Genomic DNA, 27,750 nt, shown 5'->3' with positions numbered 1-27,750 from the left:
GGGAAATTAACGAGCAAGGGAACGTGGGTGCTGTTAGAAAATGGCACCAGAATTTCCTGTATATAAATAAATGCTTATTACTTCGGATCCATGCGTCATACTGTTAGAAAAAGGCACCAGAATTTCCTGTATATAAATAAATGCTTATTACTTCGGATCCATGCGTCATACAGTAACCATTGGGTGCTTCTTTCACAGGTAATTGATCGTTATTTATTTTCGGTCCTACAATAAAATTTATTTGAGCTACTGTTTTCGAGATAGAACTCGCCAAAGTGAACATTTTTTTTTTGAAATTTTTTTAAGAACTCGAAATTTCTTGAAAATTTGCCTTTCTTTTTTTTTGCCGACATTGCATATAACAAGGGAGGTTAAGTGATGGCAACAAATTTTGCGCATCGAGTTTTCTGTAAGAATGCACTTTTTCATTTCTTTCACATTGTGTGATTCTGATGAAATTTTATATGTAAGTTTACTTCGACTATGGAATTGATCAACTTTTGGGATATATCAGGCCTCGGTAACTGGACTGTTTTACATTGTTGATCATTTTGAAGAAAATATTTTAACAGATTTACTTGAAATTTCATATATAAGCTTCACTCAAAAGTACGCGAAACCACCTAATTTTTGGAAGAAATCAGGTATCAGAAACTAGCCGTTTACTACGTCTAAAATGTGTATCAATTTTTGCGTATATAAAGAGAAATAATCAACCGATTTCATTGAAATTTAAAATTTAAATTCGAGGTGTTAAAAGAATGAATCTTTTCAAATTTGGAAAGATCAGCGCTCGGAAACCGATTTTGGGGCCGATCTTACATTTTTTACCATATGTACGGAACGAATTTCTTGAAATTTGATATTTGAGCTCTGGTTGTTACTGAAAATCACTGACGAACTTTTCGAATGATTCAGGCGACACAAAAAGAGCGAAATTCACATTTTTCTAGATATGTTAACTAAAAGCTTATTAGTATCCTTAAAATTGTAAAGAAGTATTTAAAACGCATTTTCCTAATAAAATATTATTAAATGATGTATTTAAAATGCAATTCTGGAATACTTTTACTAATCTAGACAATTTACATTGCGATCGGTTATCTGCTGAACACATCAGATTTTTTTTAAACATATTTAACACGTTTTAATGGACAAACTATGGGAAATATAGTAAAATGTTGTAGAGGTTAACTCTTAGTTCTCATTGTAGAGCTTCGAAAAAAATAAAAAGAAAAAAAATAAGACAAATTTTCGAGAAGTTTCTTATCAAAAAAACGATAACAAAAATTCTAATTTTGAGGAGCTTCATATCGAAAACTGTGGCTCAAACAAAATTGATTGTAAGCCAGAAAATAAAGAACTATGAATCACCTGTAAAACAAGTGCCCAATAGCTACCCTATATTACACGGATGAAGTTATATGCATTTACTTATATGCATATAACTTCATCCGTACTTTTTAAAATCAGGTACTTTTTTTTAACGGGTTGTAGATCGAAAACGAGCATACCTGCACCACCTCACCCCAAACCCATAAAATCTTTTGCTGAAAATTGATTCCTGAAATTATTTGCCACCTTATATAAAACATCCTGTATATATCTCATATATTTATATTGTATGATATTATATTGCATCCAAAAATTTGCAACTAGTACATATTCTACATATTAACTATCGCTTTTAAAAATACGAGTATTTTAACAATAACTTGCTAAAAATTTTTTTTTGTTTAATTTTCACAATTAAAATTCATTAAAAGGATTTGTACGATAGCTTACCAAATAATTTTTATTTTAGGTAAATGTTTTAGGTAAATGTATTCGAAGATACACTATTTTACATTACATACAATACAGAAATTATTAAATTAAAGTTAATGAAATGCAAAATTATAGTTCTATTTGAATATAATAAAGCTTTGGTTGGAATTTATGCACATTAGTATATTTATTTTTTGCTTAACAATTCTTAAATTTTAAAATTTATGTAAAAAAAGAAATAAGATATTATAGGGTTAAAAAATATGTATAAAAATTTTTTAAATTTTAATTATTTTTAGGTAGCTTTGCTTTTTTTCGAAGTACAATATCAACTTTAATCAATAAAATTTTAATGCTAGCAACTTTTTGATTTATAATCATGGCAAAACAAATTATTTTAATTTCCCATATTTATAATTTTATGATATTAAGTTTTTGAATACAAATATTTATTGATTACATATCATGTACCTAAACATATGTTTACGTCAATTTTGTCGAAAAAATTTTTAGATATTAAATTTTAGATATATTTTTTATAAAGTTCGAAGTAAGACCGATATATTTATTCTACAATGTATAGCTTTCTCTTCCTAGTAACACTATTATAAATGGCTTGTGAGAGTTTTCGTATACCAAAACGTATGAGAGTTATATGCTTTAAAACTCTTTTACTATGAGCTTATGTTAACTCTCATTACAAGAATTAATAACTCTAGTAATTGCGCTCGTTTGTTCTTATAAAGATCTCATTAGGGTCTTTTAGTGTTCTACAAACTGAAATTATAAGAGTAATATTCTTAAAGATTTCCTAATATAGTTCTACAAGAGTCTTTTGAGCTAAAAATTGTTACTTGGGTAAGCAGAGTTCAAATAGTTTGGAGAGCTTGTTTTTAATTCGGTATACTTTAATATTACTAATTTTTCTTAAATAATTTTTATTTATTAAATAGATTTTAAAACTAGTTTCCATTGTGTTTTACTATGTTGATGAATCTAGAAGAATATTTTGAATGTTTTCTGTTGAAGTTACATTATCTGATTGAGAAGGCTTTAAAAGGGTATAACATTCTTTATGTAACATAAATTTATGTTGTTGGTGAATTATAAAACTACTTCCACGCCTTAATGAGCGGCGGCCAATTTCTATTAATTCCAAAGTTGGGTCTTGGACAAAAACATAATTTTTAAACGTATAAACGAACATGAATATTATCATAAATATTCCGACTAAAATTGTTATATATGACACAATAGGTACACAATTTGGAGCAAAAACTGTACCTAAATAAATCCATCGCCAAATTGATGGGGTCAATTCACTTATACCCTACCAAAAAGAAATAAAAATAAATTTTATTTCGGTTCAAATTGTAATTTACTTTATAAATTACCTCTTCTAACCACATAATTGGAAATATAAAGTTTCTAAAATTTTGCACTGAACTAATGTATTTAGCTTTGTCAACTTTCAAATTTAACTGGATCCTGACTTTTCCTTCTAACGGAACTCCTAATTTCTGTAAAAAAAAGGAGTGTTACCAATTTCTGTTAGAATTAAAATGCGTTTTATTCGTAATAAATATGGAAACAAAAACTTACGGGTTGTATTTTAAAAAATGTTCTATGTTTAACTTTATTTGGTTTGAGACCTTCAACGCTTTCTAATAGACTAGGATCAGACTGGTAAAAGTGTGGGTTTGATATATACACAGGAGCTCCAAAATGACATGGACTTATATTTTGCAAGCCTTTTACGGGTTCATAACTCTCTTCATCAAAGCATTGGTTGTCAGGATTATTTTTTGAATCACCATAAACATTTTCAGGTAATTCATACAAAGCGGCGCTTATACCTAAAATTTTCAAATAAAATAACGAAAAGAATTAAATTTGTCAAAATAAACTTTTGTTTTTTCACTTGCCATCTTTGTTTACATCTTTTTGATATTTTAGTGGTATAACTCGACACAAATCTTTATCATAAATATGAACTAAATCTGACTTTGTTATATCCCGAGGTGGAAAAAATGAACCTTCAGAGCCATTTATACTGCCACAAGGAGTACCCTTCCAATGCGGTATGTAATCAAGGCCATTCAGCCTATTTAGATATCCAAATTCCTCCATGCCTGTAAAGCCTGTATTAATAGTTGAAATTTCTGTTAATGTACCATTACGCTAAAAGAATTAAATAAAACAAAATATTGAACAGTTTAAAAATAAAAATATTTGCAAAAATATACTACATTTAAACGTATAATACATGCACACTGCCCTGATAAGAATAAGGCCACCACGTAGAAAGAGCAGAGAGAGTAGAGTAGAGAAATCTCATTTTCATTTTAAGAATTTTAAAAAAAATGTATGAAGAAAAAAATATACACGTATAAACGTATGTTCGAAGGGTGTACGAAATTTGCCTTACCGTGTGTAACGCTAAAAAATGATGGTCTAAGATATAGACTGAATTTGATCAGAGTCGAATTCTGAGTGAATTTAGTTTTGCCTGTCCGTTTGTCCGTCCAGGGCAGACATGCAATTACGATGTAATTACATATTCATATTATGTATGTAAATATATTTATATGTAAATTATAAAGTAAAAAATGAAACAAGAATATGGCCACATAAAAAAAAGGATTCAATACACAGCCATCTCCAATATGAATTTTTCTTCTGCTTTAAAGTTCTGTTTATCTATCAGTGTAGTAAGCATTCTGTGGATCGCAGAGTTAAATGTTACCATTTTATGTTTCACTGAATGGTTCAAGTCCTTTCGGATGCATCTTTGCGTAGTTACCTGTAGATGTTGACCCCAATTTTATCCAATTTTCTTCTCACAAGTGCATTTCGATTTCCCAAGTTAATTCGACGTTTTTATATAATTTATTGATATATGTGCTGACGTTTCCTTTTTCTACCTTTTTTTGGATGTACTTGTCAAAAGAAAATGAGATAAAATTGTATTTAACATCTATAGGAAAAAGGACGATTTAAGCATATTTTTTATTTTTGAAGATAAAATACACTTTAATTTGAAACAAAATAAATAATTTAAACGTAAAATTGAATTTATAAAACCATTCTGCACTCTTGTGCTTAAAACATTTTTAAGACTCGCATTTGTTGCCTCGCCAGGTGAACATTTTCTTCAAGTTCAGGAACTTTAGCTTTAATTGTTCGTCAATAATTAATTCGTCAATTAAATTCGCCAATTCGCTGTTGCCTCCTATAGTTTGCTTCTGTTGAGGAGAGCGGTAATACTTACGTACTTGCTCGGTTTAAGGATTGGGTGGTTTACGATTACTTGAAACTGTACTTGGCCTACCTACAAGACGCAGCCGATCACGTGCACCATGACAGAAACACTAAATTGAGCATGAAGGTATTTATTGAGAGCGAGGTCTTAATTCCAGATTACCAAGCTCTGTCTAGAATTTAGGAGATTTAGGAAATTTAGGAGAATTTAGGAAATTTAGGAGATTTCACCTGACCTTTAATATGACTCCTGATATGGTTGAAAAGAAGTTGGCAATGTATAGTAGTCACATGAAGAGAAGGTGAATTGCCTATTTGTATCCATGGGTAATTGTGTGTTAACCATTCGCCCGATAAGAACATCTGGGATAAATGTTTAAATTTATTATTAGAACGTTAGTGGACTTCGTGAAGTCAGACGGCTACAGTCCATTCCAATTCTGCCACCATGTACTGCGACATTTTCGCGTCATCGGAGATTTGGCTTCGTTCTTCAATCAACAGCTTGGAAATATTTGGGCCATCATATTCTCTCTTTAGAAAAAACCGTTACGAGTCGCATTCTAGTGATGTTGGTCAGGCATGGGAATCAAAAGAGTTGTTAGGGAGTTGTAATTGTTATTAGGAATGACTTTTGCGCTAGCCTTGTTTCGGTCTTAAACTCAGAATTCATTGAAATCATAGTTGTTAGGGTTGAGTTTGAGAACAAGACGTTGGTCGTAGTTAATTGCTACGTTCCGCCAAACTCTGCGTCTCAAGTTTATAATAAACTCTCTTAGGCGATGGAGAACTTGTATAGCAGTTTAAGTGTTACGGATAAGATCATTATCTGTGGGGACTTTATCATTCCCAAGTTGGATTGCAGTACGAGGAACCCTATTAGGTCCGAATTGGTGGTGCTGCGGGTTTTGAAATATCTCTTGTTGACTCACTCCACTTAAGTGGTCTTCAGCAGATCTCTTCTGCTCTCAATCACCGATCTAAACAATTAGATTTTTTTTTTACTTTTGACTGATATATTTTTTCTATTGAATGTCCTGATCTGTTGATTAGTATTGACGTCTTTCATCACTCCCTTTCTTTTTCTTATAGTATAGACAGTCAACCTTGTATCGACGAGGATTATTTCTATTGCTTTAACTTTAGGAAGGCAAATTTTCCTTTATTGAATTTTTTTTTCTAGACCTATGATTTTTCTTCAGTATATACAATTACTGATGCTGAATTACTAGTGAGTAGATTCTATGAAATAGTTTTTTTTTGCCTTCGACCTCTTCGCTCCCATAATTCAAAAGAAAGATATCAATTCCAGTCCTACTTGGTTTGCCCGGGAAGCAAGAGCTTTGCGCAATAAAAAGAACAAACTGTGACGATTTAAAAGAAGTGTTAAGTTACAATATGATTTGTATATTTCTCGGATATCGGAAGATATTGCTTGTAATACCAAAGTTTTTTGGAATATCATTAATTTTAGAAGGAAGTCTGACAGTTAACCGACTTTTCTCAATTTTAACGATATATTTAGAAATGACGATATATTCAGGTAAAGTATGTGGTAAATCCCGACAATTTTCAATACCTCAGTACCTATCTCAGGACAACGTTTTCGAGTTTTAGTACTAACTCCGGTATTGTTAAAAAATACTTGGACGGTCTAGTTTGCTTCCGGGCCGGATGGAATTTCTGAGATAAATGTAAAAAATTGCTCCGCAACGCGGACTGTCCCCCAGACTTTCATCTTCAGTAAATCATATTCGTCCGGAGTTTTTACATCTCATTGGAAGGAAGCGTTTATAAACCCGACACATAAAAGAAAGTCTAGGACTGAGGTAAAAAGTATAGTTAAGTTGTCTGCTATTCACAAAGTTTCCGAATTGATGTTATATGATTCCGTTTACGATTATTGCACGCCTTTATTATAAAGAATTAACACGGTTTTCTGAAAAAGAAATCGACAGTTACTTATCTATTAGAGACAACTTCAATTTTCACTAATAACATGGAAGCTATATTTCAGACTGATGTTGTTATATTGATTTCAGTAAGACTTTCGACATTCTTTCTCACGAAGTAATAATTTTAAAGTTAAGACTTCTAGGTTTTCCTAACAATTTTATAAATTGGATAACTTTTGTGGCAGGTTCGGATGTGCTTCTGGGCAGCCATTTGGAGCTATTGTTATTCATTATTTCTATAAATGATTTGATTTCGAAGTTGGGAGCCAGTGCGCCTCTTATTTATTCTGACGCTATGAAAATTTTTGAAGAGATTTCGTTATTAGATGATTCCCTAATACTTCAGAACGTGCTCCTTTAACAATTTAAAGGTAAACGGAAGCAAATGTGCTGTAGTAAGTTACTCACTCCCGAAGCGCCCCTTATGACAAATTATTGTTTTAATGTTGATGGTTTGAGAAGGGCTTTAGCTATTAAGAACCTGGGAGTTTCCTTTGACTCTAAATTCTCATTTTTGGGCCATTGCAATTATATTGCAAGTTCCTTGTTGGGTTTCATTAAGCCATCTTCGAGTGAGTTTTTACGACCCCTACACATTAAAATCTCTTTTCCCCTGCCTTGTTTGTTTACATCTTAAATAGGCATCGCAGGTTTGGTCTCTAATTTATCGCGTTCATAGAAACAGAATTTAGGCTATTCATTTCCCTATGAATGTACATTAACACTCATTGACATGCCAGCCTTATCTAATAGACGAGAAATCGCGGGTGACACGTTTATTTTCCTCATTTTATTTTGAAGTCGGAACTCATATCGCCCGGCAATATGAGCAAAATCGTCATTAACACTAATGTGATATCTCGCTCGTCAAATCTTTTTACGGTACACTTTCATAGGACTAATTATCGTATGAATGAGCCGATAAACAGAATGCTGCTGAGTCATGGACAAAGATAATTTAGATTTCACAATAACGAAAGACCCTTCATTGAAGCACCTTTATAGACTTCACAACTAGATAATGCTTTTTTTATTTATTTCTTTTCTAGTACTATGACTTAACTTTAATTTGGTAATAATAGGTAATTATTAGTTTCAATTTTGCAGCTCCACAAAAATAAATACATATACATATATATGTATATGAAATTATTAAAAATAATTAAAAATATATATAATTATAATTGTCATTATTAAAAAAAAAATTTTAACTTAATATATACATAACTTAATATATTTTGTAAAATGTTTGAGTTAAACATGAAGTAAATAAATATATGTCTAAATACTCGTAATTACAATGTTCATAACCACCATCATCTACAAAAAATACTAAATAAACAAATGGCTCTTGTTTGCACTCACCAGTCAAAATTTTTTGTTTATGTTAATGTTCATAACATTATACATGTGTCGTTTGCAAACGAACTAATCTTAAAGAACGAATCACTTCACTAAACTTAGCTGATTAGTTCACTTCTTCAAAAATGAATCGTTCATCGTTCACTAGGAATTCCAGTTTGTTATTAAAAAAAAATACTGCATATTCATATTCTGTTTATAATTATTGGTAATTGATATACGTTACATTTTTAATTTTTCCTTATTTCTTTCTTTATAAATACTCCAATATAGAATATTGACAAAAGAGAACGAGAACTGAAATAAAAGAATACTATCCACACAAAAGTATAAATACAATACAAGTAAAAGTGAACGATACTAAATCCAATACTCATAAAAACGAGCCACATACACCTATATGCAATATTGAAAAAGGCAAATGAGAATTAAAATGAATGAAATACTACACACACAAAGGTGTCCGAATCTGTTGCCAATATAAATACAATAAAAGTAAAATTGAATGATATACTCAATCCAATACCCATAAAAACGAACGACATAATCCTATATGAATATTGATAAAAGCAAATGAGAAGTAAAATAATTGAAAAACTATACACACAAAAGTGACCGATGTACTAAACCCAATACAAATAAAAACGAACGAAACCTGAAGTAAATGAAATTTTATTCTATATAAATAAAAGTGATCTATTCAGTTGCTTTACCAATATAATATGCAATACAAATAAAAGTATTGTATAAAACGAAACAGGCATATGCAGTATAAATGAAATTCAATATAAACAAAGTTGAACAATATACTAAATAACCTATAGCTATATGCAATACAAGGAAAAACGAACGAGAACAGATCAAAAATACATAAAATGCAATACAAAATCAAATAAAATTAACCGATTCACGTCACACGTGCTTATTGTCTAATGTAAAGAGAATACAAATAAAAGTGAACAAATAAAAAATCTACCTAAATAAGAAAATTGAAAGACTAGTTGATCAAATTGAAATTTACCTGTATAAATAAAAATAGGAAGCATTGAACTGGACTACAATATGTCTTATATTTATTCATAAAATATTTAAAAAAGGATAATAAAAATGATCGCTTTTTTACTTAAATATTTTAAGTGAAAGAAAAAGCTAAAAAAAAGTTAATTATTACAAGTTAATAAATAAAAGGTTAAAGTAAATTAAACAAAAGTTTAAAAAAATTAGGATAGAATTTCAGTTTTTTTCGAGGATTAAAAATAAAGATAATTATAATTATTTTTATTGTATAAATTTCTTATAAGAAATTAAGTAAATATTTAAACTCAAATGGTTGAAAATTTTTATTTCTTCAAGTTTAAGAAATCACTTATAATTCAACAGTTTTTTAAGTAAAAGTTTTCAAGTAAAATTTTTTAAATTTTTCTCTACGTTTTAAAGTTTTTGGTTTACATGCAAGTAGAGACATTTTGTGGTTCAAAATTTATTACTATTTCCAAAACCCATTACATATTCTTTTCTTTAAAATTTACCGTAAATACGAATATCAATAAAATTATAATCAAAAACGAGAAAAATTGAGTTGACGGTGTCAACTCTGTGATACCCGTACGCATTTGCTATCCTATGTGCGAGTAAATATGTTATAGTTGACTATGTGTCAGTCAGGAACTCTTGTCTGAAGCTTCAATATCGCAGCTTTTATAGTTTCTGAGATATAGCCAAATAACTTTTTGAGTTATATAGCAGCTGCCAGAAGGAGCCAAGCAATTTCTATGACTTTTATCAGACACATTGGCCTTACTTATATATTTGATTGTGCGAAATTTCAATATCCAAACTTTTATTGTTTCTAAGATATAGTCAAATAATTTTTGAAGTTGTATGGCTGATTTTTAAAGTTAAGCTACTCTAACCAGAAGCCGTATCATATCCAATTTAAATAGGGTCCTGGCATCTATTCTAATAAATCGTTTGTGAAAATTTTGTACACTTAGCTGAATTAGTTTTTGAGTTATCGTTGGGACTAACGGACGGACGGACGGACGTACGGGTGGTAAGACAAAGCTAAATCTACTTAGAATTGGACGCAGACCAAAAACATACACTTGAGTCTATATATAAGACCATTATAGTGTTACAAACGGTAAGGCAAATTTAGTACACCCTTCGAACATACGTTCGTTGGGTATAAACATGCAGTTATATATACAGAAGAGAAGTGAACGAAATGAACGATTTTACGAGATTTTATAATCGGTCAGTGCTGAAAAGTAGTTCGTTCAGAACGAATCGCTGAAATAAACGATGTTGCCCATGATTAGTTAATATACTATTTATTGCGAAGAAATACAAAAAAAATCTGATGTGGTCAGCACATAACCGACCGCATTGTGTATTGTCTAGTTAAATGAAAGTGTTACAGAACATTACAAAAATGTCTGTTAAATACTTCTTTCCAATTTTTAGGATATTAGTAAGCTTATAGTTAACATACTTAGAAAAATGTAAATTTGGCTCTTAGTAGAGTTTCGCTTTGTGCTACCCGAATTCCCTGAAACGCTCGCCAGTTAGTTTCGGTAACAACCAGAACTCAAATATCAAATTTCAAGAAATTCCATCAATTTGTTCTGTAGATATGGTGAAAAATGTAAAATCGGCTCGCAAATCAGTTCTCGAGCCCTGATCTTTCCAAAAAAGTTATATGTTCATTGCTTTAATATGAGGAATTCATATATTTCAATGAAATCGGTTGATTATTTCTCTTTATATACACAAAAGTGTATGTTTGGCCCGTAGTAAACGTCTAGTTGCCGATGCCTGATCTTTCCAAAAAATTTACATGTTCATTGTTTTAATACGGGGAATTCATATATTAAATTTCAATGAAATCGGTTGATTATTTCTCTTTATATACACAAAAATGTATATTTGGCCCGTAGTAAACGTCTAGTTGCCGATGCCTGATTTCTTCCAGAACATACGAATTTTTGCGGACGGTCGAGCTGAGCTTATATATAAAATTTCAAGTAAATCGGTTGAATATTTTCTTCAAAATGTTCAAAAATGTAAAACAGGCCCGCTAAAAAGTGCAGTTCCCGAGGCCTGATATATACCAAAAGTTGATCGATCCGTGCCATGGTGGAAACAAACTTACATATAAAATTTCATCAAAATCGGTTCAGCCGAACTTGAGATACACGCGTGCACACACAGACCGACAGACCGACAGACCGACAGGTTGCTAAAAATAGTTTATTTACACTTCCCTACTATGGAGAAGTACGTTCCCACCGAAAACTCGATATGCAAAATTTGTTGCCATCACATAACCTACCTATTGTTTACACAATACGGTCGGTAAAAATATTATGCATATACCACATACGGATAGAAAGACACTATGTTAAATTTAAGAAACATGTGCCGCATTGTGATGAAAAAGTTATGCATAGTATTAAATTTATACATTTGTACATGTATATGGTCTATAAAAAAATTAATAAAACTAAATCAATTCCATGGTGTGCAACGTAGCACTATCGCATATAAAAAAAATATTGCTTTTAAAAGCAATCTGACTACAAAATTATTTTAAAATCCTTCATTCATTTATCATAATATGTACATCAACTTGTATTTTCATTTATATTCATATGTATACTAACATATTTTTAATTCATATGTATATCAAAATTTCAGACTGGGATCACTTACTTTAAAGTTAGAAAAGATATAAAAATTTGAAATGAAGGCGGCTTCATATAACGGTTAATTTCAACGACCGTAGCTGCAGAATTCAAAAATTATTTAAGATTCCTGTAAAAAATATAGATTTAAGAGCGGTGGAGATAGGTAAAAACTCCTATGAAGAAATATAGGCGGAATAAGGTCCGGTCCAGGTGCTTTATTGGTTTCTAAGTCACAAATACGCTGAAGTACGTTGTCTAATGACAATAACTTACTTATTAATGAATATAATGAGTTGGCGAATGAATTCAAAAATAAATCCAATTAGGCATAGGATATTTATATCCAAAATATAGGCAGCTCGATTTTGGGGAACCCGAAAAGATTTTTTGACTTTGTTAACTCCAAACGTAAATCGTCTGGATATCCGAGCTCCATGAGCAAGAACGGGTTAATATCATTTTCTAACTCTGAGATTTGTAATTTTTTTGCCGATAATTTTCAACAAACTTATACATTAGATTTTCTTTCTAATTATGTCTATACCCCCACTAGTATAGATAACGGTCATCACCTTTTTAAAGATGTTCATCTTTCAGTAGACAACGTACTTCAGCGTATTTGTGACTTAGAAACCAATAAAGCACCTGGACCGGACCTTATACCGCCTATATTTCTTCATAACTGTAGACACAATTTATCATATCCGCTTACTTTGATTTTTAACAAATCATTATCCTCTGGTTTTTTCCCGTCAATATGGAAAACTTCATACCTCATACGTATTCATAAAAAGGGGGATAAGACTGCGGTTGAAAACTATAGGGGAATTGCCATTCAATCTGTCATTCCTAAATTACTTGAAAAACTGGTTACGGGTATAATTGCACCCATTGTTAACCCATTACTAAATAATGAGCAACACGGCTTTAGGACTGGTCGCTCTATGACCACCAGCCTTTCAATTTTTACATCCGATATTCTTTCGTTTATGGAAAGAGGGTTTCAAGTAGATGCGATATATACAGACTTCAGCAAAGCTTTTAGTTAAATTAGATTTAGCTTTTTTAAATTAGATCTTGAGGTTAAAAAATGTTATGTTATTAGTTTTTCAGGTAAGCGTTCAAACCTCTTTCAAGAATATTCACTTCAAAACTCCACTTTAGAACGCGTTGATCATATTACTGATCTAGGCATTATAATGGACAGTAGACTCAATTTCAATTTTCATTATGATTCTATAGTTTCTAAAGCAAGCAAAGTGCTAGGTTAGGAGGAGAGCCAGAGAATTCAACAATACTGAAGTAACTAAATCGCTCTATTGCTCCCTTGTTCGTTCTGTTCTTGAATATGGCAGTATTATTTGGGATCCGGCATTTTCTGTACACAGAAATAAAATTGACTCGGTTCAAAAACAATTTTTATTATTTGCTTTGAGAAGCCAATATAACCTCAATAACTTCCACAATATTCCTTCATATAAAATTAGACTTCAATCCCTGAATATGTTGAGTCTGGATTCACGCCGGTCTTTGTTGTCTTCTTGTTTTACCTATGATGTCCTAACAGGAAAAATAGACGTGGGCTTCATTAGAGACAAAATTATTATCAACAACGACGTCAGACTTAAAAGACATACTAAATTCTTAAAAGAATATACGCATAGGACTGAATATGCTAAAAATGAACCAATAAATAGATGTTGTACTGTATTCAATCGTTTACTGCCATATATAAAATTCTTTCTTCTTATTTATTATTTTTTTTATATGTATCATATTACATTTGTGTAATAAATTCATTTAATGTTTTGTTAGTGTGATTCAATTTAGTTTATAAGTATGTGTAATGTACATTTTTGTTAATTTTTGTAAACTATGTAAATTTTTGTAATTATGTAGCATCTTGCTTGGTGCAAACTAAAATAACAAAAAAAAAAAAAAAAATAAGTTTGGTTATTAAGAAAACAAAAACAGAAAAATTCGTATATTTTTGAAATTTTTTATATACATAGGTGGTAAAAAGAAATAGAAAATTTTTGAATGAAACGTATAAAACTGGTCCTTTAGACCAGCTATTACTCCTGCGTTGACTTAGTTTCTCCGTACAGGAATTAAATACCTTCCATAAGGAAATGGGTATTTTGTGTTAAATCGAAAGGTCTTATTCGTTTAAGTCTTTCTGGCACAATGCCATTATCCAACAGCTTCCACGAGCTTCTTCTATGTTTACATGCTGTTCTAGACTCTATGCTCTTTCCAACTTAGCTTGACATCTAAAGTCACTCCTAGGTATTTTGCCGAGCTATGGATTGCTACGTTCGTTCCATTTAAGTTAACTTGTGGTGAATTCACCATTTTTCGACTGGTGAGGTTTATGTGAACCAATTTTGCTTCATTCAACTTCATTTTCAAATCTTTCATCCACCGGCTTATTTTGTTACTTGCCTACTGTAATATCGTCAGGAAAAGTAACTACTGTAGTATTTTCTGTAGCAAATACAACGCTGGGCCCAATAAACTGCCACGAGGTACTTCTGCTCTTATTTCTCTTAGCGTGGAGTATTCAACGTCTTGTTTAATTCTAAATAATCTATCAGCTAAGTAAGATCCCAAAATTGCTACAAATTGTGATGGCATCATTTGTCCTAATGTAAATATAAGACCTTTGCGCCATGCCCTATCGAATGCCTGTACTACGTCTGAAAATATACAAGAGCAGATTTCTTTATTTGGTAAGCTTTTTTCTATAATATTCGTTATTATATGGACCTAGTTTATTGCGGAATGGTTTGTTCTGAACCCCAATGTCTCGTTTGGTCGCTCTCTCAGTATTTTCGCAGTAATAAGATGAAACCTGGCGACTTCAGGGATCTTATCTCTTCTACAATTTCTACTTGAGTAAGTGAAGCTATGCTGCTTGCCTCATTTGCGATAGATTCTACTAAACTCACATCTGATGTTATTCCGTTTGGTGTGAATATGCTTTCTAAGTGATCGGTCTCTTTCTGCTCTTTTCCGTCTTTCATAGTTCTTTATGTAATTTTCATATGTTGCCTATTTAAACTCTTGTATTTTTCTTTTAAGCATCTGGGAAAGTTTGTTTAAGAGAATTTTATCATTAGGGTGACGCGAACGTTGCCATCTACGTCTGGTCCTTCTCTCTTCACATATTAAATCAGCTATTTCTTTAGGATAGTTATTTGCTATCGGTTTGTAGTTTGACATTTTTTATTGCTCCGTGCAGCTTTTTGTAGGATTTCAATGAATTCTTCTAACTCAAGATCTAATTGTTCTTTTGATTGAATATTAATATTGACGTCAATATTGTTTATTTTTCCAATTGTAGTGCTATTTGTCAAAATGGGTTTATATAGTACTCTTGTTATTTTTTCACTTAGTTTTAATATGACACCAGAGTGATTTGATCAAGGGTTAGAAAGTTTTCTGATATTATTTAGTTACTTATTGCATAGTAGATCGGCGTTGATGGACCCATTTAGAAGGAGATAGGGGGTCATGCGATCACCCCCATTGGTGATTGCAGAGAAAAAGGACAGAGTTAAGGATGATAACTCTGAGAAAAAGTCTAATAAGTGTGCGGAAGACAAAAATATGAAAACCCAAGAGGGTAATATAAAAAGGCATATTACCACAGGAGAATAAATTGTGTACTAGGACTCGAGAAAAACCGAGTTGGAGAGTCTTTCTAAGATGTTACAAAACGAGATCTGCAATCAAATAAAATCTGCATCAACAGAAAAGAAAAACAAAGATGCGGAAGTTATCGCATATGAAACCGACGAGGAAAAACTGGCAAGAGAAACTGACTGGATCCTAAAACAGAATAATGCAAAGAAGCGAAAAATGGAAAAGTCTCCTGAAATAAATTCAGAGACGACAGTTAAAAAAAATAATGAAACCAGCCCTAAAATGAAGGCTGAAAATCCGAAAAAGAACAAGCCTCCTCTAGTTATATTGAGCAACATTAAGAATTACTCCCACATAGCTAACGTATTAAAAGAAGAAAGAATAAACGTTAAGGTCAATATGATGAATAATGACCAATTAAAAATAATTGTGAAAAATGAAAATGAATACAGATTACTAACAAAAGCTATAAATAAGGCTAGACTGGAGTGGCACACATATGAGAATAAACTGACAAGATCAGTTAAAGTTATGGCTAGAAACCTCCATCCATCGTGTGAGTCCGAGGATACAAAAATCTAAAGTGACCAGCAAATAACCGATCGCAATGTGTATTGTCTAGTTAAGTGAAAGTGTTACAGAATATTATAACAATGTTTGTTAAATACTTCTTTCCAATTTTTAGGACGTTAGTAAGCTTATAGTTTACACACCAAAAAAATGTAAATTTGGCTCTTAGTAGAATTTCTCTTTGTGTTACCCGAATACCCTGTAATGCTCGCTAGTTAGTTTCGGTAACAACTAGAACTCAAATATCAAATTTCAACAAATTCCATCCATTCGTTCCGCAGATATTGTGAAAAATGTAAAATCGGCCCGCAAATCAGTTTTCAAGCCCTGATCATTCCAAAAAATTTATATGTTCATTGTTTTAATACGAGGGATTTAAATATTAAATTTCAATGAAATCGGTCGATTATTTCTCTTTATACGCAAAAATGTATATTGGGCCCCTAGTAAACATCCAGTTGCTGACACCTGATGTCTTCCAAAAGTTAGGAGATCTCGCGGACGGTCGGGCTGAGCTTATATATGAAATTACAAGTAAATCGGTTGAACATTTTCCTCAAAATGGTCAAAAATGTAAAACAGGCCCGCTAAAAAGAGCAGTTCCCGAGACCTGATATATCACAAAAGTTGATTAATCCGTGCCATGGTGGAAATAGACTTACGTATCAAATTTAATCAAAATCGGTTCAGCAGAACTTGAGATACACGCGTGCACACGCAAACCGACAGGTTGCTAAAAATAGTTTTTCGTACATTTTGGAATACAATTTTTATATATCATTTACATATTTTTATATATGCTGTAAAAATACCGATTTTTGGAAAAGTTATTTTTTCTGATGAGAGCAAATTCAACATTTACAGCAGAAACGGTCGAATTCAATATTTACAGCAGTGACGGTCGAATTAAAGTATGGCGAAAATATAACACTAAACTGAATAAAGAAAATTTTTGTGCAACAGTGAAACATGTAGGTGGTGGAGTAATAGTAAGGGGTTGTATGGCCACATCTGGAGTTGGGGAGCTTGTGTTTATTGAAGGAACAGTGGATAAGATGATGTTCATAAATATTCTTAAGGAAAATCTTAAGAAAAGTGCAATCAATTTGGGTCTTGGTAGTCATTTTCATGTTCAACAACATAATTACCCGAAACACACTGCACATATTGTAAGAGGGTGGATATTATATAATGTTTTCGGTGCTCTAAAAACACCTCCTCAATCTCCAGATATCAATCCCGTTGAACATTTATGGGATATTTTAGAAAAAAGGGTTGGAATTCATCACATTACTACTAAGACCCAATTGAAGGATGTTTTAGCAAACGTATGGGCGAATATTTAACCAAGTATTACTCAAAATCTAGTCAATACAATGCCTAATAGACTAAAAGAAGTTTTGAAATGAAAAGGAATGCCTACTTCATATTAGTTACTAATATTTTTTTATAAATTAAGATAAAACATGTGCTGTGCCTATACTTTTTTCGCACCGAATTTGCGAATTTTTATTTAATTATTTTTTGACTTTTCGGTTACGAATTTAAAAATTTGTTATTACGTATTGAATAAAGAATGAATTAATGAACAAATTTTACTATTAGAGTTTTACGGTAGAGTTTATATTTTTTTCAGAAATTCGGTTCAAAAATAAAATTTCTAGCTGTGCCTATACTTTTTTCGGTAAGTGTATGTGTTATTTTTTAATTTTCTTTAAAAAACTCTTTGTGTATTCTATAATCAAAATCATAATGTGTATGATTATGTGTATGTAACTATATATATATTTTTATACCCTGCACTTCGTGAAGGGTATATTAACTTTGGTATGGAGTTTGTAACTACTTGAAGGAGTCAACTGCGGTATGGACATATATATAATTATATTCTTGCGCAGCGTAAAATTCTGCGTCGATTTAGACATGTCCGTCAGTCCGTCCGATCGCACGATAACTCAAAAACGAATAATGCTATCGACACCAAACTTTCACAAGTTTTTTCTTTTGTGCCAAAGACGAACCCTGTTGTTATTGGACTAATTCGGACAACGGGTTCGGGTAGCTACCATACAGCTCAAAGAGTTTATTTTAAATATTTCGAAAACTAATAAAGCTATAAATATAAAATTTTGTATACATGTGTCCAATTATATTCTACACGTGCTCTAAAAATTAAAATGGGATAGCTGCACCGGTTCGGGTGGCTGCCATACAACTCCAACAGCAAATTTTTTATATTCGGCAAAATAATAAAGTCAGATTCATGAAACTTGGCAGTCATGTGTCCAATTATAGGTCAAATATATTTCTGAAGTTTTAGAAGAATTGCTTGACAGGTTCGGGTACCTGCCTTTCAACTCCAGAAGCTAATTTTAAATATTTGCAAAAATATTTAAAATAATCTTTATGTATATTGCATGAAACTTGGCAGTTGTATCTCGAGTTATAGGTCAGATATATTTCTGAAGTTTTGGTGGGATTGCTTGGCAGGTTCGAGTAGCTCCCATACAAGTTTAAAAGTTTATTCTTAATATTTGGAAAAATAATAAAGTCAGATTCATGAAACTTGGCAGTTGTGTGTCCGATTGTAGATCAGATATATTTGTGAGGTTTTAGTGGAATTGCTTGACAGGTTCGGGTACTTGCCATACTACCCCAAAAGCTTATTTTAAATATTTGGAAAAATAATATAGTCAGATTCATGAAACTTGGCACTTGTATGTCGAGTTACAGGTCAGATATATTTCTGAAGTTTTGGTGGAATTGCTTGACAGGTTCGAGTAGATACCATACAAGCCTAAAAGCTTATTCTTAATATTTGGAAAAATAATAAAGTCAGATTCATGAAACTTGGCAGTCGGATGTCCAATTATAGGTCAGACATATCCGTGAAGTTTCTATAGAATGCCTTCACGGATTCGTGTAATTGCTACACAATAACGAAAGGTGCAGGGTATAATTCAATCGGTTTATATCGACTGAAACGTTTTTACTTGTTTTATAATTCACTCTATGTGAATTAAAAATTTGTTTGGCGAAAATATGCATGAAAAACTAAAATAACTAAAAATGAAGTTCTAAAACATCGAAAAAAAAAATTCATCACGGAATACGGTGTTATAATCGTAATTAAACTGTTTAAATATAGCTAATTTATGTAGAAAACCAAAACGCGCAAAAACGTCATGTTTTCAGTATGGCAAAATTTAGGTACCATGTTTTATTCGAATTCGGGATAAGTAATGGTTATTCAAAGATCGTTTGAACTAGAACAATACTATCAAAAATAATTTTACCAAGGTGTACTAAAATTTTAAATACTTGTGCAGTAGAAATTTTAGTTGTACTGAAATAAAATGTGCAGTAGAAAATTTTAGCAGGAAATTAATATTTTTTTTTGGTAATGATCTTATATTTTGATAATTGATATTATACCTATATGATAATTTTAATGAATTATCATAATATATATTATATGATAATTTTGAAGAACATTTAAGGAACATGTAATTGATATTATATTATGCAAAAGTTGACGTCGCAAATAGTAGCAATATAGAAATAAATTTTAAAATGAAAAGTATTTTTCCCATTCTTTCAGTTTAATTGCGCTGCAACTGGCCTATTCGTAAAAACTAGAATTACAAAAAACTTTAAACGATTCATTTAAAGGAAAGATTATTAGGCCAAATAATTCGGCGAGTGTAAGTCCTATGATTTAAGTACAAAGCCAAAATGGTTAAAATAAAATTTGCGTAGATTTCCGCGAATAGAATAAGCATTATTCTTCATTTCAAAGCATAATTTACCCATTTCAAACCACAAAAAATTTGTTGATATACCGAAATATAAAAAATATTTTTCTATTTTAGATTTGAAATACGATTTTTATCATGTGAAAAATGTTTATGATTCTATTAAATACACATTACTTACTGTAACTTCTGAAGAGCACTAATTTGAATATCTTCAATGCCTTTTAGGCTAAAAAAGACCGTCTGCTTATATGATCTTAGTTAAATATTCAACTCTCTTATATGATCTGATAAACTCTTTTCATATCTAAGTTCAACATCCTCAATTTAAGGCCATATTTTAATCCTTAAAGAAAGAAATGATTTAGAAAAAGCAATTTGACAAATCTTCGCCGAGATTTAATTGGTCGTAAACGCCTCTACCAAACATTTACTTATAAGCATTTCTGCAGTTTCAAAAATTCATGATACCTATAAAAATTTGGACATACCTATATGCAAATTATCTGTAATTTATTCACAACTGTTCTGTCAAATTATTACTTTTATTTTGTTTAACATATTGAAAGAAAAAAAAATTTTTTTTTTAAATTAAGTATACAATAATTGTTTTGGTTCCGATTTTCTAAGTTTAATATAATTAGAAAAGAAAATTTTAATTGCAAATATATTTTTTATTACAGGAGAACATAAGGTACTTTTATAAAAATTATATGATGCTAACGTCAAATTACGGTTCTTAGTTAAAATTTTTAAACAAAAATTTAAGTTTTGTTCTAAATAAAGCCTACACTTTGTTCCATTATGTTGCTAAAATATGATTATTAAAAAATTAGAACAACTGTTAACGTAAAAAAAATAACAATCCTTGGAGAAATAATGTATTCAATCTGCTTGATGAAAATAAATACACATTTTTTTTCTAAATTTGGCTACAATAATTTTAAATTTAGCCAAATTTTTATTTATATTTAATATGTTTTCGAGTAGAGAACCTACTCAATTATCTTACCCCAATTAAAAGGCCCATTTGGGACATTGGTCGCCTATGGCGTGGATAAAATCGATGTGCTAACGTCACTAAGGGGTCATCATAACCAAAAACCAATTGATCTGCTGTTACAGTAACAAAAGATTTAAATTTAGCTGCAGCTAATATAACTGACAAAGTTTTCGCAAGAATATAATTTAAATCATTACTTTGGCTTGTAAGCGTCTGAAAATATAATATAATTCATTAATGTAAATAAGTATATTAATATTGATTGAAGATTTATGGTTTTAAACAAAGAGTGAATAGTTTAGAAATACTACATGCAGAAGTAATGAGATCTACATAAATATTTTAAAAAATTGTTTATTGGTTATTAAAATATCAATATTTCAGATGATAAGATTAATTAAAATTTTAACACAAAAACACAATTTGTGAATAACATAGTGCCGATTGTAGACAAGAAATAAAATTTAAAGAAGCTTTTCGACATTTAAGTTGAGATAAATAATTATGCTTTTAAATGGCACAATATTTTCCATTAGTTTTTTGCTTTTACAGAAATTTTAAAAAGTTTGTAGTTTTCGAAATATACGGAGATGAGATTTTAAATTTCTTATATTTCAAGGGGCAATAGCTTGACAGGGCGTAGAGGTGGAAAAAATTGTCTTTTACCGAAGTAAAGTATTTTTCAGTATCTAAAAATTGATAAAATTTCAGACTGGTACCACTTGCCGCCTAGTTAAAAAAAGATATAAAGAGTTTCAAATAATTAGATTTCGACTAGTGATTAATTTCAAAGGTCACTTTCTCATTTTGATGTTAAATTATACTGTATCGTGGTAGAAAAAGCTAGTCAATATTTTTTTGCAAAAATTTATACGGTCGCGAGATAACAACTTGCCGAAAAAAGTGATTTTTAGAACATTGTGAGGCTATAACTTTCAGAGCGAGGACATAGGTAAAAATTTTCTTCTAGAGAAATAGATTTCTAGTAAAATCTATTTGATACAAAATTTCCTCTCTCTATTTTACTCGGTGTAGAAATTTTGTAAACCGACACACAGATAGATGAACGGAGAACGTACAGCCGTACGGTCGCACGGATCGACAGAATGACAGAATAAGCATTCATTTCCAATTTGTTTTTTTTTTTTGAAAAAATTAATAAAAGATTTTTGATTACAAAATTTTTATTTATTTATTTACTAAACTCATGCTAAAAAAGAATTCAAAATATTAAAGATTAAGGTACTAAATGCTTATTCTTGACAATTTAAAATAATTTAAAAACAAAATAATCTGAATTATAATATTAAATACAGTACAGATAATTTGTGAAATTTAAAACTTATTATTATGATTATCATAATTATTATCATAATATTGTAATAAAAAACAAAAAGGTATGAATTTAATAATTACTAAATTATTATTATTATTAAACAATATTAAAAAAAGAACCATGTTTACACTATACACTATGTATATGTAAGTATATGAAATATACTCATGTGTACATAATATACAACTCAATAAAAATTTTCTGATATTATAGAAAATATTTTTATAAATTATATTTATGATATTTATTTTATAAACATATGTATTATATAAATTATTAAAGACAATCTCACCTTAACAAATAATTCGTTCGATTACTTCCTTTATAAAAGTACAAAGATTGTCTATTTCGTTCAGTTCGCTTGGTAGTTCATTAAATTGCTTTAAACAGTTATATAAGCAATTCTCTGCCCTAAAAAGCGTCAGATAAAAGTTCGATTTGCTCCTGGTATTTCTGTTATGTATGTCTACTCCCATACTCAATATGTTTCAAAAAGTCATTTACAGTTTTGAAGGCAATAATACATAGTTCCCTTTTATTAATATTACTTAGGCTTTGTTATTTGTTGATTAATATAATAAATCGATTGGATAACATATTAGGTAGTTACGAATTATTTTTATAGCCGTTTTGTGAAGTACATATGCCTTGTTTATTAAACACTGTAGATGAAGCTGTACTCCAGATTGGATTTAGATAAATTAAGCCCGATAACCTTCGATAAATTAAACACAAAAACCTTCGCAACCTTTTCAACAAAAAAGTATAAATGCATATTTTTCTTGTTAAAAAATTTATGTGATTAGACCGGCAAAGTTTAGCATCTATAACCAAACCCAAGTAGTTGTGGCTTTTCACATTTCCTATATAAGACTATTGTTGATCTGTATGTGGGGGCTACTGAATTTTTTATTGCCAAGCCGAATAATATTAGTTATTTAATAATCATTTGTCTATTACGTCTATGTCATATCTTATATAGTCACTTATTGTTACATAGTCGCATATTTCAAGACAGTGTCGTCCGCGTGTAGTTCTATATCACCTTTTAGTTTTAGCCGAGTTATGTCATTTATGTATATTTTAAAAAATTTTGAATTCCAAGAATTGAGCTCTGTGGAACCCCTTAATGCATACTTGTCCGCTACTTACTGCAGAATTAGTTTTTACTTTTCGCACGCCCTCTGTTAAATAGCTTTTAAAAAATTTATTTCCAATGGTCCAAAATTTAGTTTAATTAACTTATGTAAAAGCACGTCATAGTCGACACAGTCGAAACACTTCCTGAAATCCAGAAATATGCAACAAAAATACTTTCCTTCATCTATATTTTCAGATATAAAATTAGTCAGGTTAAGGCACGCAGCAATAGTGTTTGAATTATTTTCAAACCCAAACTGCTGATCACTCATAACGTGATTGATTCCCATAAAAAAATTATGGCACTTCCTAATAAATATTTAAAAATAAATAGGCCGATAATTGGAATAGTCAATTGAAGATCTACCCTTAAAAGCTAGGGTAACTATAGCAGTTTTAAGGGAACTCGAAAAAATGCAGAACCCAAGTGGATCAATAATAAACTTTCCTATTATCCCTATTATCAACTCTAGCCTAACAAAGTATTTTTTAAATTGAGCTTGGCATGTTTCAAAGTTCAAAGCATGTTTCGGCTTGATTTGCCGAAACAAGCTTTGAACTTCGTCTACATTTGTTGGTGTAAGGCAAAAATGATGATTGATGGTTCTGTTAAAGTCATTCAAATAGTGAAAGTCTATTTAGTTCGAATCAATATTAATTTGTCTTGTAGTATATATGAAATAATTATTCATACTTTCTGAAATATCTCTGTCATTGTCTATAATCTCTTCATTTTGTTTTAATTTTTATTTTCTTTAATTTTTAGAAGTTCTTTTTTTGTGTTGTGCATTATTCTGGCCATGCTGTAGGTTGGCTGTATTTCCTTGATTTACCACCATTTTCTCAAATCAATTTTTAATAATACCCATTCTTGGCTTGAAATACAAGTTTTTATTTCTTTCTTTTGTAATCATTCACTAGTCCTGTATTTTTAGTATCGTATTAGTACTTTTTTAGAGTATTTTATAAAAGAGTCTCCGATTTTTATTATCGTTGAAATTCCGTCTGTTATCTATTCGTTTTTGATCATGTTCTGTTGATTAATTCTGTCTTTTTACATTTTGTAACAATATCGCTCCAGTTCTTTACTAGTTCGTCAAAGTTAGTGTATCGGTCTATATTTTCTAATATTGCGTCATTGTCAATACCGTTATAGGTCAAAACTGTTGTTGGTTTATCAATAGGTTTTGAATACTAACAATAAACAGTTGAAAACCTATAACAACGGTATTTTTCTATTTTGAAATGTATTTACCGACCGTATTGTGTGTACGATAGGTAGGTTATGTGATGGCAACAAATTTTGCATATCGAATTTTCGGTGGGAATGAGCTTCTTCATAGTAGGGAAACTGTTTTTAGCAACCTGTCGGTCCGTCGGTCTGTGTGTGCACGCGTGTATCTCAAGCTCGGCTGAACCGCTTTTGATGAAATTTTATATGTAAGTTTATTTCGACCATGGCACGAATTGATCAACTTTTGGGATATGTCTGGCATCGGGAAATGTACCTTTTAGCGGGCCTGTTTTACATTTTTGAGCATTTTGAAGAAAATATTAAACCAATTTACTTGAAATTTTACAGCAACTGGACGTTTACTACGGGCCAAATATACATTTTTGCGTATATAAAGAGAAATAATCAACCGATTTCATTGAAATTCAATATTTAAATTTTTCGTATTAAAACAATGAACATATAAATTTTTTGGAAAGATCAGGGCTCGAAAACTGATTTGCGGGCCGATTTTACATTTTTCACCATATCCACAGAACAAATTGATGGAATTTCTTGAAATTTGATATTTGAGTTCTGGTTGTTACCGAAACTAACTGGCGAGCATTACAGGGTATTCGGGTAACACAAAGCGAAATTCTACTAAGAGCCAAATTTATATTTTTTTGGTATGTTAACTATAAGCTTACTAATGTCCTAAATAAGTATTTAACAGACATTTTTATATTATTTTGCAACTTTTTCACTCAACTAGACAATACACATTGTGGTCGGATATATGCTGACCACATCAGATTTTTTTTATTCTAGTTTGTTCATCGCGTTGTAAGAATAAGTTTTATGTGATCTGTGCATTGAAATGATTTCAACGTTATTTTTTAGTAATCGAGCACCTAGATATTTGATTTACTATATTCCTCTTTGAATAAAATACTTCTATCAAGGTTGCCATTAATATAAATTACAACACCCCCGTATGCTGTTTCATGATTTGCAAAATAGCCTGTAAAACCCGACATTTTGTAGAAATTATTGCCAGAACTTTGAATTCAGACTTCATTTAAAACCATAATATGTATTTCACAATCGTAAGAGCTAATTGACGCTTCTAAATCGAGCAGTTTGTTTGGGATGCTTCGTATATTTAAGTTTATAACATTAAGACTGTATTTAAATTTGTTTTTTGATGTTGTTCGGATCTGTAAAATACTTTACATAAAAATTGACAAACATTAACGCATTTTCTAAAGAATTCATTTAAAAGTGGTGAGTAAAAATATGTAAATTTCTAAATATGAAAGTAGGAATGACAGAAATGATAAATTCATTTTCCAAAGAGTCCATTTAACAGTGGTGAATATAAATACATTAACCAAACATTATAATATGTAAATATGAATGATAAAAAATACCTGAAGCAAACGAAATTTTCTCTCTGAAATTTCTCATCAATATTAGACTTATGATAATCTAGCACAACCCTCAAATTTGTGGAAAGAAATAATAGTTATATGTGACATAAGTCGCGCATGAGGACTCGTTTGTTTAAAAATATATTTTTTGTACTATTTATGTGAATAAAAATGATTTTGAAATACATTATTAAAATAAATAAGCTGTTAAAAATCAGAATGATAAGTTTTAGTTTCAAAACTATATATATTTTTATAATAATCAATATATATTTTTATAATAATCACTATTTTTACTAACAATATTAGTAAAAACTTTTTGATAAAAATACGTTACGTAATAGAAAAGTAAAATATTATAAATAAACTGATTAATTATTAAAATAAACTCATAAATTAGTTTTAATGTATATCCTTGATCCCGCAACCCGCAGCTCTTGATCCTACGGCCTGTTAGATTTTTTGAAAATTGTGAAATTTAATTCTTATAATTTTGTTACAAATGTTGATTTAGATCAGTAAGAAAGTGTTGAAACCAAAGTGAAGGTTCTGCGGGGGTTTGTCACCTATACAAAAACCAAACTTATGCATAAGCGAAAAATACTCAGAGAAGTGGAAAGCGACTGTTTTATAAATCAAATATTTATTTATTTGAGCCAGTTTAATTTTCTTGTATTTGTGAACGGTAGACTAAATTAAAATCTTTCCGTATATTCTAATTAGAATAAATTATGAAAAAGCAAATTTGAAAGAAGATTTTTAAAGAAGAATTTAACCTATTTACTTTTCCATTTTCTGTTGATATTGAAACATTTGATTCAAATTTACAATTTAAACCGAAATGCTGTACGATTTTGTATTAAAACAAAAATTTAGAAATGTGGACATTAATAAATTTTATATTTTTTTAATCTGTAAATCAATTAAGCCTTTTTTTGTCATGTTTGGAGGCACACATTTGTGTGAACAATTGCTTTTAATATTAAAAAATAATAAAAAAGGCTGAACGATCTGAACTGCGAATTAAATTCAACCAAATTTCGAAGATTTGACGCGATTAGTTGCTATTCAAACGTTTTGAGCTTTTTAGCATAAAATCATTTCCATAAAAAGTTAAATTTTGTACTGTAAAACAAGATATTTTTTAATAATACTTCGAGTCATGCGACTAACAAAATATGAGTGAAAATTTTAGTATAATTAGTAGTTTAAGTTTTTTTATTGTGAAACCCTAAAATAGTCCGTGATGATAAATGAGTTTAGCATGCCTGATTTAAAGCTTTGGCTTTTTAGGCTTATGTATTCTACAAACAAAAAAATTAAAGAGTACTTTTGCGAAAAAAATTAAAAAGTAAAAAGTAAATTTAACTTAATTAAAGATTTATTAATTAAAGATTATTGACATTAACATATGTATTCGAAAAACGCAATTTTGCATAATTTAATATAATTTTTTTTAGTAAATTTTTCTTAGTTTGCTTTGTTTATATTAGTAAAGTTTTCATTAAGGAAAATATGTGATAGACGAGTAAAATTTTGTAGCATGCATTTATATGTAAAGTTGAGGTGAGTTTAATCATAATAATGTATATGTTAGTTAGTTATAATATATATACAT

General features: G+C 30.2%; 1 protein-coding gene across 3 annotated transcripts in view; it reads right to left on the bottom strand.

Moving 5' to 3' along the window:
- Nucleotides 1–2,190: 2,190 nt before the first annotated feature.
- The window catches only part of LOC129616338 (lysosome membrane protein 2), a 79,006-nt gene continuing 53,446 nt past the window's right edge, over nucleotides 2,191–27,750 (bottom strand). For 2 of the 3 annotated variants that reach the window (XM_055531954.1, XM_055531955.1), the window contains exons 5-9: nucleotides 21,020–21,223; nucleotides 3,693–3,948; nucleotides 3,370–3,623; nucleotides 3,162–3,287; nucleotides 2,191–3,097 (exon numbers count right to left, since the gene is read on the bottom strand). In XM_055531954.1, coding sequence (XP_055387929.1) covers nucleotides 2,750–3,097; nucleotides 3,162–3,287; nucleotides 3,370–3,623; nucleotides 3,693–3,948; nucleotides 21,020–21,223 — 1,188 coding nt within the window. In that variant the 3' untranslated portion in view covers nucleotides 2,191–2,749. The remainder of the gene's footprint in view (nucleotides 3,098–3,161; nucleotides 3,288–3,369; nucleotides 3,624–3,692; nucleotides 3,949–21,019; nucleotides 21,224–27,750) is intronic. The other variant, XM_055531956.1, reaches the window with a different exon arrangement.

Source organism: Condylostylus longicornis, unplaced genomic scaffold (assembly GCF_029603195.1).
Source record: "Condylostylus longicornis isolate FDR11 unplaced genomic scaffold, ASM2960319v2 ptg000184l, whole genome shotgun sequence".
Classification (NCBI taxonomy): domain Eukaryota; kingdom Metazoa; phylum Arthropoda; class Insecta; order Diptera; family Dolichopodidae; genus Condylostylus; species Condylostylus longicornis.
This window is presented reverse-complemented; position numbering and strand designations above follow the sequence as displayed.